The sequence below is a fragment of the Lagopus muta genome, chromosome 12 (assembly GCF_023343835.1).
Source record: "Lagopus muta isolate bLagMut1 chromosome 12, bLagMut1 primary, whole genome shotgun sequence".
NCBI classification, from domain to species: domain Eukaryota; kingdom Metazoa; phylum Chordata; class Aves; order Galliformes; family Phasianidae; genus Lagopus; species Lagopus muta.
In genome coordinates, this window is record NC_064444.1 from 9,441,413 (window position 1) to 9,458,523 (window position 17,111).

The window sequence follows — 17,111 nt, forward strand, 5'->3', positions numbered from 1 at the left end:
TAATGTTTTTGTCCAGGTGTTTTAAAAGAGCTAACTGTGGGGCTCTCCAGCTTGTTATAAGAATGGGAGTAGGGAACAGAGAGAAGATCACGCTGGCACAGTCCAACAGCAGGGTATGTAACAATATCAGATGCCTGAAAATCAAACCTAGAAATCAAACTGAAATCAAAAGTGTACTTATTCTGATCTCTCCTGCCTTTTATAGTCTGAGTTGCTTGCAGGCTCATTAGGAAGTGTAAGGTACATGAAAATAGCCATGGCATTAAGACAGTAGTGTGAAAGGGACCATACAGTTCAGTGGACTCTGTAGAATGAAAAGAATCAAGTATTTGTGTCAGCCTGTCCTGGTTGCTGTACCCACAAAGGAATTCAGACATAGCCAGATTCTCTATTGGTTTATGCACCATAAATTTGGTTACAGCCTTAATACAAGGAAGAAAACAAAAAACCACCCACATTACTCAGGCTCTATGCACTAAATGTGGTAGAATACGGTCACTATTTTCAGAAAAACAAACATGGATGGTTACAAGTAAAAATTCCTTTGCATCCCAATTTCAAATTTTCTATTCTTTGTAAAATATATGTCTCTGTAGAAAACATTCTGAAGTTGTCCCCAGCTAGAATTTCTCACCTTTTTGCAATGAATATACTATTTGTTGTGGGGAAAAAAGTGTTCTTAATCCCTTGTCCTACTCTCTGAAAAGAGATAATCAGTCTTGAATTAGAATTTCAACTGAAATGATAAGTTAAATTGAGTCACTTTGGAAAAATCTGAATTTCCTTTTGGAGCTGATCTGCTGTAGAAGAGCACTGAAAATATGTCCTAAAACATGCAAAAAATCTGAATAAAAGCAATCAGTAAGAAAAAGCTGTTGCCTATTAAATATTGTCTGGAAGAATATTTAGGTGTGAAAGAGAAGAAATGTGAATGTGTAAGTTACAAATCTCTTAGCAGTTGCTTTTTGTGCCGTTCTTTCAAGATCACTTATCAGCCATTATAAATTCTACTCACAGTTTTTGTTTGGTATATGTGATGTGGATCATCTCATTTGTACCTCTCTTCTGAAGGCAGTTCGGAAAACTAAAACTCTTTTATTGTGTTGGTATTGTGCTCCCGAGTCATTGGAATCCTAGCAGTGGCATCAAATGTGTAGAGTCTTAACATTTGCTGCCATGAATTACTGTGCAGTGTAATGAACAACAGACGTAAAACAGTTTTAGACAACATGACCGAGTTGTTGTTGGCTGGAAAGACAGTTTGGTTAACAAAACGTTACTAAAAACTTGAGGTTTGAATTTTGTCCAAAAGTATAAAAGGTTAAAAATATATGTTCTGTTTTTATTTATAGATAAGCTGTCAGAGCTGTTTATCTTACTGGTGGATAAACAGAGGAGTCAGTATTTCTTTCCAAAGGATTGTGTTGAAAGGGAGCCAGTCATAACACTGCGGTCTGTCACGCTGGCAGCTCAGCCTGCACTGACGTGATTTGCTGGTGACTGTTTGAGCGTCTTGGTGTTTAAATCATGGAATCACAGGATGGCCTGGGTTGAAAAGGACCACAACGATCATCTCATTTAAAACCCCCTGCCATGTGCAGGGCTGCCAGCCACCAGACCAGGCTGCCCAGAGCCACATCCAGCCTGGCCTTGAATGCCTCCAGGGATGGGGCATCCACAGCCTCCTTTGGGCAACCTGTTCCTGTGTGCCACCACCTTCTGTGTGAAACACTTCCTCCTAGTATCTAACTAAACCATGTTCCATACTGCTGTGAATGTAGCTGAACCAAATGGCAAAGTTTAGAATAAACTTGAAATCTCTGAAGTGATTCCTCCTTTCTGACTGACCCAGGCTATGAGAAGCCAAATTTTTGGGTGGCTCCTTGTGTGGCAGGTACGTGGGCATGGTGTGCTTTGAGAAGTTTGGAATTCCGTATTTCTATGTGACATGAAATGGTGATTTCTGCTGTTCTGGAGGCCAGCTATTGAGATTTGTAATGAACATGAGTATTTGGAGGCTGGAGTTATGAAAGTACAGTAAACATAAATGTTTTTACACACTTTTGTCCCCCAGAATTCTGCAAAAAATAGGGTAGTACTTCAGTTCACGTCAGGTTACAAAAGTTAATTTTTTTTTGAATAGGCAATGAAATATGTGATTCAGTAATATTTGGGATCGTGTCTTCCACTTGGGTAATTCTTTCTAATTAATTTATAACTTCTGTAGAGTTTTTGCTTGTAGTCTCTGCAGTGATTAATCAGAATTTTGAAAGTGGCAGCCCATAGCAGTGTTACAAAAGACAAAATCAAATGGAAAAATTGTAACAAATTAACTTATCCTACCTGCCTGAAAGTCATTTGTAGAGGCAAGTGCTCCTAATCTTCGTAAAGCATCAAATGTACTTGCAATTATCAAAATTGAATATACTCTCCAATTTTTCACGAGGCCAGTGGTCATTCTGCAGAAGGTATCATCCCTTGTAACAGTGGTGGTCAGTGATGAACTCGAACCTATTGTGCATTTAAATTGTGTGGAAAAATGGATACTGGACCTTGTCTCTGCTAAGAAGCTGCACCAGTTCATTTTTATGGTGATGTGATGGTGGTGCATAAGGGATTCTCCGAGATTCTTACCCAGCTGGGAACCAACTTGTGTTGCTCATCATTACAGTCACCCTGGTAGAAATTGCCTTTGAGCTGAGCGTGCCTGTGTGCAACGTGAGCTCTGTGTGTGAAGCAAGGAGTGGAGAAGGTTTTAGAAACTAAACTGCAGGAAGAGATAGTAAGGAGTCCCAGTGTTGGGACAGAAAGCAGCAGCACATGAGATGAAATAGAATGCAGAAAGGGCTCAGTGAAGATCATCTTTGCTCCCCTTTCTCCACAGGCAAAACAAGCCTTCTTCCCCGCTTTTCCGTGTGACAGTGCAGACTTTTTCACTTAAACACAAGCTTCCATGTGTATTTGTTTCATTCTGCCTGTCTAATTCTGCAAAAGGTGGCTCTCAGCAAGCTTCCCAGTGACCCATGGGGAGATGTGCCTTCATTGCTGCAGCATGGTGGCTCCCATGGGGTGAATGGAGAATGGCAGTCTGTGGGAAGTGTATGTGAATTTGTTTTACCATCTAGTCAGAGGTGCTAAATGGGTGAAGAGAGAAGCGAGGCAAAGCCTTAAGTGCTTCAGAAAAGAGCTGAAAAATCTCTGTGGTTCCTACTAAAAGTTTGCTGTCTTCTGCTTTGCAGCAGCAGGAAGACCAGCAAGGGGGTACATATTTGAGAGACTTGGTTGTGTATCAGTAGGTGCAGTGGAGGCATCAGTAACTGACCTGGTGGATAAACAGATTCTCAGAGCAGCGTGGGAAGTTGTTGTTTTCTTTGTCTCAAAGTACTGAAAAATTTCTCAGCCTTGAAAGGATGATGAGCTACTTGTGTTCCTTGAAATAATGATGGTGCTCGTAAGAAGAGTCTTTGGAGGGATCACAGCTGGAATGGGATCAATAATGCTTTAATACTAAACATAAGCAAAGAAATAAACTAGTAGCAGTTTACTATAGAGCACATAATTAGAGGAGGCAACAAACTAAGGAAAGGAGTTTTAAAACATTTGCTGAAAAAGGCAGAGGCGTTATTATTGGCATCATGGAAGTGAGACCTATTCTTACACAAACAGCATTAAATGAAGTGAGTAAAATCTAACACATCTGTGGGCATACTTTTTACTAATACTTGATTGACAAGAAACAGTTCTCAGATTCAGACTTCACAGGTAATTGCAAATAGCACTTCAGAAGTATGTCTCTATAGAACACACAGTGCCATAAATTGGCTGTAAATTAGGTGGTTTTACAGTTGGGATCCTTCTGATACCAGATAAATGGGTTGAAACTGAAAGAGAACAAAAATAGGAAGTGCTAAATCTGTTCATGATGTTTCTGGGATATTAAAGTCACACATGCCTGGAGCTCTGGGGTGCTGGGGAGGAAAGGCTGCAGAGCACTTCCTGGTGGTCCTCAGGCTGCCTCGTGCTCGTGTTGGTGGGCTTGCAGCAGGGAAGAAGCTCCTGCTCCACCAGAGCAGAAGGTGAATATTTTGTTCATTCTTCTAATATAACACAAGGTGAGCTGGCTTGTTGCTGTTTTCCAGCATCCTTCCACCATCTGGTGGGTTGGAAGACTGCAAGCAAATGGCATGGTAAAACTCTTCTAACAAAACTGTCTTCTGTGGAGCAAGTAGGTGGATGTAGGGGAGGAAAAAAAGCCCACAGTGTTTACTTCAGGAGGAGATGGTTGGAATATGAGTATCAAGCATGGACAGAGTTAAAGCACAGTGATTTTGTAACTGTGGTAACTTTATCTGCAATCTACTCTTTTGAGAAATTGAATCAAGGATAAGAACATTAAAATATTCCTTATATGTGATCTAATGTTCTGATAGAGGGATTTTTTTTTTTTTTTCATCTGTGGCCTTGAATACTAAATGTAACAAAATTAAATGTTTCTTTCTCTTGTTTCCCGAAGGATTCACCCCCCTGAACACTTCAAGGAAAAGTATGCTGTGGATGAAGTCCACTATGTGAATGAGGTGAGTTGTCTGCATCTATGAATACAGAGTTAATATGTGGCAGTGATTTTGCTGCACTGCTTACTGCGTATCTCCTGACTTGTGAGGCTGTGGTGTTTTGGTTGTTTTTTTTTTGTATTTTTTGTTTTTAAATTACTGGGAAGTGTCCTTCATTCTTACGAAGCATTCACACGTTTTAAAAGAAAGGGAGAAGGGGCTGCCAATTTGGGCTGAACTCCATGGTCTTAATCCAAAGACTGTCTCACAAACATGTTGTGGGCTTCATGCAAACTGTCAGTTTGTATCTTTATCTAACAGAAACATTTGCTAAGTACACTTTTTTCAATACCTTGAAGGTTTGAAGGAGATTGCTGTTATTAAGATCGTGTGTCCTAACTCTGACTGAGAGCCTCCAAAGAGCTATGAGGAATGGCTGCCAGCTTTGCTCTTAATTTATGTTGAATTATTCTAATATTTGAATAAACAGCTATATTTTTAATTTTAAATGCAAGTGAGGCTCTCTTAATCAGATTTCTCACTTTATTTTTGAGCAGATTTTTATATGCTTAAGTACCTGGCCAGGCATCTTTTTTTTTTTTCTGGTAGGCAGGCTCAGCAGGATGAGGGCAGGATGAGGGCGGTATTCCTGCCAGCTCTGTGGTTGATTTTCATGGCGTGTGGCTTCAAAAAGAAGAATCTGATATTTCTGTCCCTGCAGAACACTGACTAACTCACAAGATACAAAACTCTGCTCTAATCAGCTGTGGGGATGCTTCCTTTCATTTTCATAATGATTCTGGTTATGAAGTGAAGTTTGAGGTTGAGGAAGCTGTGCAGAAGTTGCTTTGTGTTGCGAATTGTAATTGCGTGTAGAGTAGACACCCCTCTGCTATGCAGTGAAAATGGCCAGTGGAAAATGCATGTCTTGCTTGAAAAGAAACAAACCCACATCTGCAACATTAATTTTGGGTCACTTCAGTTGTTTTCCATCAACAAATGCTTAGACAGCTTGTTGATGAGAAAAAGAATTCATTATGTGAACAGGTAAGTTAGTAGCTTATAGGCCTTTTTTAACCTGGGCTGTGTGGATTGAAGTTAGAAGCAGCTGAAGCCTGCTTAACTGTTTAGCTACCTAAGGTTCTGTCTTGCTTTTGCCTGATTTGCAAAGGAAATGGTTTTCCACCGTCAGAACACTAGGGACATTTTTAGAGGATGATTTTATGTCAACAAGTAACCCATCTGTGTAAGTATGTAATCCTCACATTCCATTTTGAAAAGAAATAAAACATGGAAATGTTATTTTTATATCTCAATGCAATATGCTTTATTTTATTACTACAATTAGTATGCTGTTCAGCCATTCTAAAGTTAGTGGAACTGTGCTGTATGGAATTATGTCATCTGTTCATTGTCTGAAGAGATGTGTAATTCATTGCCCACCTTTCTACAGCAGCTTTGGAAGCCCAGCTCTTCACAATCCCAAGGATTTTAATCCAGAGGATTAGAGCAGGAATCAATTTTTATTTTTCTTTTTTTTAACCTTACAGTTATATTTGTTTTTTTTATTTCTATCTAAATGTAGTTGCAACCAAAAGACAAAGTGTTTAAAAATACTGATATTTTTATGAACAAAGAACCAAGAGCCATTAAGATTAAAGAATTTTAATTTATACTGAGTGTTTATTGGTTTTAAAAATGATAGAACAGCAAACACTGAAGATATCTGCACATCTTTTCAATAGCACTGCTGTACAATATTTCAGATCTTCTTGTGCATTTAAATTTTCTTTCTCCAGAGAAGAGGCCAAGTTAGTTACCTCGTGAGTACTGCACATTCCTCATTAGTTCTCTGACATTTAAGGAGATTAGACTGTTAAAAAAAAAAAAGTTCTCTAGCCTTGGAAACAAACCCAAAACTTCAGTAAGTACTTTGAAGAGGCCAGTTTTTTGTGTTGCTAATGGTGTGGCACGGAATACTGAAGGAGGAAGAATGCTAATTGAATGCAATTGAGTTATTTTCTGATTGGAATAACTTTTTTGATAGAGCAACCTTAAGATACAGCTGTTGTTTATGTATTTGAAGGGCACCAGGAGCATAAGTAACGTCTATTCTCAAAATATTTTGTCATCTACTGGCTCTTATTGCAAGTGTTGTGTATAGGTACAACATATGAGAAGTATCAGAACAGTTTTGTATTTCCTAATCGTTTAGTCTTACACAGAATTTTGATGAAATAGTTAGCAGTGATTGTGAAGAAGGAACATAAAAAATGACAGCAATCTCAAACTTGCTTTTAGATATCCAGTGTCTTGGCTTCGAAGAAACCTTCTGTGCTGCTTACTTTGGTGAGTAGCAGTATTCTGAAGATTGATTATCATTACCTTCAACAAAGGGGATCACATTAAGTATTTCTTTACTCTGACATTCCCCCTATATCTTTCCTTCCTCATCCTTGTGAAATTTGAGGCTGTCCGTCCATTTTAAACTATTCTGGCTCCACCATACCTTGTGTTTGTTTGTTTTTTTGACTTGTCTTTCCAGCCTATAGTCTGGAAAGCTTTGCCTGTGTTCTGGTGAAATTTGACAATCTTGCCCAGAGTTGGCCTTGCTATCTTTTAGCCTTTATAGAATGAACTCTTGTTTTTCTGCTGTTGCTCTGGCCGTGTTGGGCTTTTCTGTGGGAATTCTATAAAAGGGGATTCTTCATGGGATGGTTTGGTAAAAACAAATTCTGCAAGGAGGATGTGACTGAATGCCTGCAAACTGGAGGTTGCTCTGGAAGTAAGATCAGCTTGCAGGCTTTACCTCCACTTATTGATTCTTCCCTCTCACCTCGTTCCCAGCTTCTTTCTGTGACGAGTATTTTGTAGACCTCTCCCATTGTTAACAGTATCTGCTTTGTTGTCTCCAGTCTATGTAAGAAATGATTTGCAGACATTGAGCTTTCCCTTACAGCAAATGCAGTGGCAGCTCCTGGATTTCTTGTTTTCCCATGGTAGTTGCCAGATGAGTCTTAAAAAATATTCTTCCTTACACAGTCACATAGTGTCAGATCTCATCTTTTTATCCATTTTGGTCCTAAGTATAATCTTCAGTCCTTCTTTCACTGTTAATATAAATATTAAAAAGATGAAACAATCAATAGCTTTCTTTTATAATGTTTCAGAGGAATGACTGAAAAAGGGCTTGTTTGTGCATCTTGGACTCTTTATATGCATTTCCACACGTCAAGTTGTTAATTAGTTGTCTCTCTGTGAGTAGTCCATTGTAACAGGGAATTTTAACAAATTTTTTGGCTGGGAGAATGGAGCTGTGATGCTTTCACATTCCTCCCACTGCTACGATGAAATTTACAGAGAAGGAAAGAGCACTTCTCTGAATGTTGGCTGAAGGGAGGCTGGGTCCTCTCCTCCTGTGGTTTCATTCTAAATACAGAACTGTAATGCTGCTCCACAGGGTTTCCCATATGCATGTCAGAAATGTTCATCTGCTGTATAGCAGCCAAAATCCTCATGCTTACGCTACTTGCTTGAATGGAAAACTATGGGGGGACAGCAGCATGCTGATTTAAATAGTAAGCATTGCCAAGGCATTGCAGAATCATTTCTTTTAAAATTAAACTACTTTAGAAGAAACCTTGGTTCGTTGTTATTCTCTTGCCCTTTGTTATTATATAGGTCTCTCAGCTCCTTTCAAAACTAAAGGGAACTGGAAATCCAGGCCTACCATTTTCCTAAGCAGCAGATCCTAGCCTGAGTTATATGTTGGTCTCCTTTGAAATGAATATATTTCTTATATTGGTCTGCATTTAAACAAATAGGCTATCTTTTTTTTTTTTTCTTTTCCTTTTTTGTAATAGTGATTCAAGTAACCTTGTATGTTTTCCCAGAGATTTACTGCTGTTAGGCTTCCTGCATGATTTAACTTGTAAATACTTGTATTTGACTGACAATCACGGTCATTTTAATTTTTTTTCCCTTCCAGCGTGGTGTTAACACTGATAGTGGGAGTATCTCCAAAGAAGCTTCATTTGAGGGAATTAGCCAGTAAGTAAATTTTTTTTTTTTTTTTTTTTAGGTTATGTTGAATTCATCTTATGTTTCACATTAAATGATATTTTTCATAGTGGCAGGATGTTGAATGGCAAATTGAACTTTTGACATGCTTCTAATGATCTGAAATACAGGTGGGTAGAGGGGGGAGAGATTGGAGAACTCTTTTGCAACTGAGATGATCCAGTGTTTTCCTTCCTTGATGATTGGCCTAAGTTACTACAACCACGCAGACTGCGACTTTTATTCCCTCTTTTAGAGATGGAATACTCGCTTTTCAGATTTCAGAAAATGGGATCTTAATGAGCAGCCTCTTTTAGTGCTTTCCTTCAGGTAGATATTAGGAATTCTGGTATGCACATTTTTCTGGAAAGTTGTAATAAGTGCAACATAAAAGATCACCTTTCTGCCTTGACGTGTCCTCTGAGTGTCCCTTGATATTTTTATGAAGCTTGGTTACTGGTCCATCTACCGAAAGTATTTTGAAAAAGGCTGTTAATAAAAATGCATCACAGACTGCTCTGAGAAGCAGGATGGTAGCCTGAATTTTGAAGGAAATGCAACTGGTGTTTTGTTTTAATGTCCTAAAATGAAATCAGTTTCCATTATATCTCAAGCATATGGTAGGAAAGAAACAAACTTCTCATTGAAAAACCTGCTAAAAGGAGTACATGTGCTGAGATGTTGAGTAAGTGGCCTTTCTTGTAGTCCTTGACTCACGGTCACCCTGCTGTATTTTTCTCCATCCACCTCTGTCCACAGCGCATTAATTCTGCATAGATAATTGCACAACACAGAGTGTATTACAATTCTGAGCAGTCATTTGTGTAGTCAGATAGCATGTGTTCTCAAATAGTGCTTTCTCTGTCATGAGAACTGAAATCTGATCTCACAATTAGTTTGTTTTCCCCTCCACAACCTAAATGGAAACTTTATGATTGTGAAGGTTATTGGAGACCATGCTAGCAAACATTTAAGTATCTTTTGCTGCCCAATCAGTAAAATCTGAACTATTTCAAAACAGAATCAAGTCATTTTGAATTAATATTTGGTGCCCTTTCTTTTCTGTTGCTTTGATCAAGTAGATACTCATTTATCTTATGCTCTCTATGTGCAAATGAACTCCAGAATAGACGTGGAGAGATGCCTTCAGTTTTATTTGAGAAATCTCCATGTGCAATATAAACACTTGATAGCCCTAGAAGTAACTATTTAAGGAATGATGATTAAAGGTCTGCGTTCCTTTTTCCTTCTGAATTCTACTGAAACACTGGAGCTTTATTATTAACATGTTGTATTACTATCAGCATTAACACAGGAAGTCATTCAGTTTGATACGTTGTTGATTGACTTGTGATATTGATACAGTGTATGTCCCACAGCACTTGAAGGGATTAATGATATTTTCTCAGTAGTTTGTGGTGAACACACTTGGTTTGCTCTGACTAGAGTGCAGCTACGCTTTTCAGGGAGCCTTCGAGCAGTTCAGCAGAGAATTCCTTAGAGAGCGAGGATATGCTCGCCCTCTCCACCCCTGGGCATTGGATTTTTCCTTTTGCTGTTTTTGACAGATCTGCTTAATGTCTTTGTCTCTCCTACCATACCCCAGTGTCAAAGAGCACTTGTTGATTTTGTTGTTGAACGTGCTAGAGATGCACTCCTTCTCAACTCTTTTGACATGCTTCGTGCCCTCGAACCACTTGTCTCTCCAGCCTTCTCATCTCCCCAGCTCATAATTCTGGGGGCCGTCAGCTCTGTGGTTACAATGGGCCATGGGCCCACAGCAGGCAGTGCAGGGAGGGAGTCTGGCTGGCGGGGGCAGGGAGGAGGGGTGAGCTGCTATGTGAAGTCTGATCTCCTTAGAGCTTTGTAATTGTATATAAATCAACCAGTTTGTGTTTGGTTTTGACACAGACTCTAACTTCAGCATTTATTTCTTCCCCTCTCTTGTATCGAGTTTATTCAAACTTGGGTTTTTCTAATACATTGATTTCTTCCAGGTTGAGCTTGTACCAAACTATGTTTTTCTAAGCCATGCTACTTTGTGTTTGGCAGTGACTACACCTTGCCCTCTTCTTTGCTTGGCCAGACTGGGGTTCAGCCATTAAGTTATTTCATTCTTTTGCTAGTTTCCATTTTCTGGTTACCTCCTGGAGATGTATCTGCTTGCTACAGTCTGTTTCTCCTGCTCCCGTTTGTTTTATTTCTCCTGCACTGAGTGTGTTCCACTGTAGATGCTTTACCCCACCTCCCCCCCCTTTTTTTTTCCCAGTATGGATAATAATAAAAATAAATGCATCACTTCCTGAACAAGCTCAATCTTGCTCTGTTTGGAGGCTGTTCTGCTCCTCTCAGAAGCCACCTTTTCCTTGCCCTAATCATGTTGCTACCTTGCCTTACTTTTTGAACCTTGTGAACTTCTTATGGAACATAATTATCCAAACTATTTCGTTATTTTTCCACTATACTGAATAGTCATTTGAGGCAAAATGGCTGCTGTGGGTTATTTGCATGCTTACTCAGAACATCACCCAAGTTGTTTTTGTGCTGCTGTAAATGATCAATCTGGTTTGTATGCAGATAATAGAACCCATCGTAACAAATCATGGTACAGTTATTTCCTTAGATTACATATAGCTCTCTTGGATGGCAGTGTGTCATACATTTGAGTTCTTAAAGAAAAAAAATATGTATTTTTTTTAAAGTAAAAAGTGGGCATGTTGCTTGCTTCAGATTCAACTGAATGCAGGGCCAAGACCAGTTTGTTTTTGTGTATTGAGGTCAACCATTATAAGAGATTCTCTATATTAAAGAAAATTTTAACATGTATAAATGTTTTAGATTTGTCATCATATACATATTTTGTGAACTGACAAAAAAGTCTCGTTATACAGGAGCTGTGGATTTCTAGCCTTTTTTTGAACTAATGAAATTTCCTCACATGTTGAAGGACAACTGAGTGTGAAATCAATTTGAACATGCCATTCACTGTAATATTTCTTAGTTCTGTGTTGATTAAATGGGAGCATTAACACATATTAGATTGCAACAATAGCAAAATGTCATTTGTTTTCTTCCTGGAGACCACATATCTCATCAAGTATTGTCAATTTGCAGATTGCAGTGAAACACAGAATTGGATTGCTCTGCATGATCCTCTTAGCATTAGGGCAGTCCATGGTTTTTAAGAGTAAGTTGATTATTGTCTAGCAGGATCTAAACTTGCTTAAAAGATAAGGTAGGGTTATTTAATTAGAAATTCCCGCACAAGTGACATGAATTAATCAGTATTTGTGTGCTCTGTTTAGTGGTGACTAGCTCTTCTTAAGTGTACTGTTTAACCAGTGACTTCTAGAACATGGCTTGTTTAGCTGCCTTGTTCCTAATTAAAACAAATATAATTTGAGTCACTAGCTGTAGATGTCCAACAATCATAACTCTGGTCTTGGGGCCACTCACACAGGACCCACAAGCTAAGCAGAATTGAGACAGTTCAATCCTTAATCGTTGGCTTCTTTGAAAAAGCTATGTAGAGTAGATCAGAATCTCTTCCAAATATGAATTGATGCTGTGTTCCGGAGCCCCAAGATCTTGTTTCATTCTTAATGATATATCAGAGTCTGCTCTTCAGATGAGAGAGAGAACTGCAGTTCTGCTCATGATCTTCTGCCTCCTCTCCATGACCCCAGCACTGCTTTGTTTTACTCTTACAGCCTTTCATTGTGTTTAATGAGTTTTCTAAACTGACAGCGGTGAGCTGCTGTGTGGTAAGTGGTCACAGCCAGTGTGTAGAACTGGAGTTTCTGGCAACACAAAGGCAGTTCAGGAGGAACTGCTGGGTTGGAAAAGCACAAGCTGGGGACTGTGAAAGAGGTAATAGTGCATCTTTGAAAACTTGTCAGCGCACAGTTGTTCCCCAACCCGTTTTATTTATTTTTAACAGATGGACGCAGTCTGCTTATTGTGAGCTTCGTAGTTTTACCATTTGACTTATGATGCACTTTTGGCTTTGTCTGTGCTTGTGATTAAAGAGATATGTGAATTATCAGATTGTCAGTCTTCATCTGTATCAGCACCTCCCTGCCCTTAATTTTCTTTTATTACTTTGTGGTGACTACAGTTTATATATTGTATTCACAGAGCTAGCGTTGGAGCGTTCTGCATTGCTGCAGTTTCTCCTTACACTTGGATTCATTGATCTATTTTTTGTTCTGACATACCATGACTATTATTGAAAGTCCTTTGTCTGTTGTTGCAGTTGCAGCTTAATTCTTCTCTGTCTAGTCTTTCTGTGGTACTGCTTGCTTGTTTCCAGCCAAGTAGTAGTGGGGAGCTCAGGATTTTGTGGCTTTTCTAGTATTTTTTCTAAATTGATGTGTACTGCATCATTCAAAGGTTTTCCTCTGTATAAACTTGTGTTTAACTGGCTCTTCCATTCCAGAATTATTTCTACATTGAACTAGCTAGATAGTAGCTGTTGGATGGGAATGACTAAATATGAAATGTAGCTTTTTTTGGTATTACAAGACTTTCTTGTTTCCAGGTGACAAACTTTATTGCGCAGTGATGCAGTATTCTGGGACTTCTGGCTTTTGTGCTGTGTTGGTTTTCCAGTGGCTTCTAACTGACACATGCAATATTGAATACTGTACAGCCTGTCCTTGTTGATTGTTCTGATAAATTGTTGTTTTCTATCTTGGAGTAGGAACACAAAGCTTTTAACCTTCACCTCGTTAGGATTTTATATGTTTATGAGCACGTGTCCTTGAAAAAGACATGTTTTTTCTCTTGCTATCTAAGGATGCAGGAAGACACTGGAACAATTAGAAGTGGCTTTTAAATATTTTTTTAAATTGAATTTATCCTTTGGTTAGTCCCCTCTGAGATATTGCAAATCACCATTAACCTGAAGTAGATTTATTTTTTTCCTCCCAAAATTGTGAGAAAATTAATTACTGCCTTCCAACATTCTTCTGAAGGTCTGATGGGAGCCTTGGAGCATTTTAATTCTCTTATACTCCCTAACTGAAGAACCAATGGTCTTGAGCCAGACAAAAGCATCTTTGATGCAGAATACTCCTTAGGCATTTAAATTGTAAGCAAAAAAACCCTTGAACAATGCTTGAAAATCCATTTGTGCTCCACTTAATTACTCAAGTTCTTATTCTATTGGCCACTGTAATGTTATTGTTTAGAGAGCCTCAAAACAGTTCCAAGGAGATGTGAATTGTTAATGCAGAAAATGAATGGAAAGAAGTTTTTGAGGCTGAGGTGGGAGCTTTGCCTTGTCTGTAGATAACAGATGAGAAGTTATCTCTTTTTCAGTCTTCCTCTAAGCGATGTTGTTTATCATATGCACACAGAAACTGGAATGTGTTAAATAAATAAATTAGAGTTCAAATCGTAAAAACATTTTGGTTGGGAGGAATCTCTGGAGATTGATCTGGTCCAACCCACACTCATAGCAGTGAATTGATAAATTAAGATTTTACGTTTGTTAGAAGCAAGTTTTGTAAGTGTGTCCTGAATGTGCTCTTACTCTGCTCTCTGTGTGTTCTTAGAATGTGCCTGGTTTAATTTCATGTGTTTTAACATGAACTCTTTGCCTCCCAGTGAAGGTGAACGTGTGCTTTCTCTGTTCTGTGATGTGCTCTGATCCACACTAACTTCAAATCTTACATTTGGGAGACCTCATTCTGACCTTCCAATATTTAAAGGGAGATTATGAATAGGAGAGAAATTAACTTTTAACATGTACGTACTGATAGGACAAGGGAGATGATTTAAGTTAATGGAGGGAAGATTAAGATTAGGTAAATTTTTCACTGAGATGGTGAGGTGGAACAGATGGCCCAGGGATGTGGTGGGTGCCCCATCCCTGGAGATGTTTAAGGCCAGGTTGGATGGGGTGCTGGGCAGCCTGAGCCGGTGCTTGATCTGAGCTGGTGCTTGATTGGTTGGCAGCTTTGCACATAGCAGGGAGTTGGAACTAGATGACCCTTCAGGTCACTTCCAACCTGAGCCATTCTATGATTTGCCTTTGCAAGTTTTCACAGCCTCAAGGAAGGCACTTTTTTAAAAAGAAAAAACAAACAAACAGAACAAACTTTGCCTGGCTGCTTGTTGATGTTTTTACTGTTTGCTTTCTGCAGATTTAATGTGAACAACAAAATCCTTCATCCTGAAATTGCAGAATGGTGAGTAGCAAGAAGTCTTTCCATTTTAGTAGTTGAACATGCCTATATTCTGACCTGTCGCTTCAGAGGCATTCTCTCAGTGGAATGTCCTACTTAGTTAAGGATATGTTTTAATTTTAGGCTGATTTCACATCATCGGCCAGAAATAAGGCTTGAAGGTAAAAATATGGTTAAGTAACAGCATTGAGAAGTTAAGAATTTATGTAACATTCCTTAAGCCTTAAGTCTGGATAAAAATTGTAATAGGATATGTTTGGAACTAAGTCACGTTTATGTAAATGTGAATTTGTATGAATAACATACAATTCAGGATAATTCATATTCTAGCAATGCAAATCAAAGGTAGGTGAAAACTAAGTCCAAACATATAATATTTAATAAGGTGTTATTACTTTCCTAGGATTTATTTTAACTTCATTAATTTTGGCAAATTATTATTCATGTAGCTGCACTTTTTAATTCTAGGAGGATTCTGCTGCAGCCTGTCTTGAATAGTAAAAGTTAGTCTGTGTGACTTAGTGTATTAGGAGCTTGTAAAGCTTCTGCATTGATAGGAGAGGTCTAGAAATCTTCACTTGTGCTCTGAAACCCCTGATATCCTACTCTGTTGAAATGGTATAAGCCATTTAGAAGTTCTTTATAAGGTCTTATTTACCTGCGGTGATATGGCTGTTGTGTTAGCTATCTGGTTTGATGTAGGTTGTGAGCTTTCTGCTGGTCAGACACAGGGAACTTCCAGCCTCGATCCCACGTCATGGTGGTGAGTGTTTCTCCAAGAGACCTGGCAAGCTGGGGAAGGGAGCTACATCTTTGTGTGTCCTGCTGCTTGCTTACCTTCTTGTAGTCTTGTTAGCAGAGAATGATAAGGAACAGGAAAGGGAACATGAAGAGAGCCATATTTCCAAGCTTTGATTTCTAAGTACAAGTGCACTGCAGGAAGGGAGAGAATTTTAACTGCAGAGGGTTTTGCTTTAGAGCTACAAGCTTATTCCCAAATCAGCTTTCCTGGTAACATTCACCTTATAAAGGTGTCATGCGATGAGCTGCTGCTCTGTGTGGTTTGGCATAGATGAGGGTCTTAATCTTTTTACAGGAAGCTCAGGAATGGGCTCACTTGAGGTCTGTGCCCCAAGGTTGTACTGAGATAGACTTAGCAATGAGGCAATACAAAGGCAACACTTAAGAGTTGTAATGCTTTTGTCAGTGAATGCTAGTCCAGAACTCTGGTTGTGCCTCCTCTGTGATCTTAGGTGGGAAGCAGTACTTGAAATACTTAGTATGCACCTTCTCTGTGCCTGCCTATGAAGAAAGCAGCTTTAAGTGAAGCTGAAGTTCATGCTTGCAGTCAAGAGTGTCTTAAAGTATTTAATCAAGTTTGGTGGCTTTTGTTTATGGTTAAAGTATGCTAAAGACCACTTGGATGTTAAGTATCTGGTGAAATTAATATTTGAATGACAGACTCCGTATATTAAACCCTCCAAAGTTAGTGTTTCCTTGGAATCTCAGACTATTCCCCAAGAAGCTTTCTTTGGAAAGCTATAACATTTCTAGAATTAAGAACATTTTCATTTTAGGAAGGTGGAACTTTGGATGGTTATTTGAGATATTCTCTAGGGTAGGAAATTCCTTCATTTGCACTGTATACTTCCATTATTTACATCATTTCAAATTCAACAAGCTCTGGGCTTCTCTGTCTTACGTTGATAATTGTCAGAAAAATGGTTTTCTTAAAAATTTCAAAAGGAGGTGAAATGGCTGAGCTTTCTGAACCAGCCAGAATCACAGAATCACAAGGTTGGAAACGACCTGCAAGATCATCTAGTCCAACCACCCTCCCATTCCTATTAGTACCACAAGCTACTAAGCCATATCTCGTAGCTCCTCATCCAGGTGCCTCTTGAACACTGCCAGGGATGGCGACTCCACCACCTCCCTGGGCAGCCATTCCAGTGCCTGACCACCCTTTGAGAGAAAAAGTTTCTCCTAATGTCCAACCTAAACCTCCTCTGGTATAACTTCTGGCCGTTTCCTCGGGTCCTACTATTTGCCTGGGAGAAGAGGCCAGACCCTTTGACACCACAACCTCCCTTCAGGAAGTTGCAGAGTGCAATGAGGCCCCTGAGCCTCCTCTTCTCCAGACTGAACAATCCCAGCTCCTCAGCCGCTCCTCATAAGACTTGTGCTCCAGACCCCTCACCAGTTTCGTTGCCCTTCTCTGGACATGTTCCAGGGCCTCAATGTCTTTCCTGTAGTGAGGGGCCCAAAACTGAGCACAGCACTCGAGGTGCGGCCTCACCAGTGCTGA

The 17,111-nt window shown here is 39.3% G+C and overlaps 1 protein-coding gene across 3 annotated transcripts in view; it reads left to right on the plus strand.

Moving 5' to 3' along the window:
* The window catches only part of PEPD (peptidase D), a 123,582-nt gene that overhangs the window by 16,263 nt on the left and 90,208 nt on the right, over positions 1–17,111 (plus strand). For all 3 annotated transcript variants that reach the window (XM_048958656.1, XM_048958657.1, XM_048958655.1), the window contains 4 exons: positions 4,514–4,577; positions 6,855–6,902; positions 8,542–8,603; positions 14,762–14,806. In XM_048958656.1, the coding sequence (XP_048814613.1) occupies positions 4,514–4,577; positions 6,855–6,902; positions 8,542–8,603; positions 14,762–14,806 (219 nt within the window). The remainder of the gene's footprint in view (positions 1–4,513; positions 4,578–6,854; positions 6,903–8,541; positions 8,604–14,761; positions 14,807–17,111) is intronic.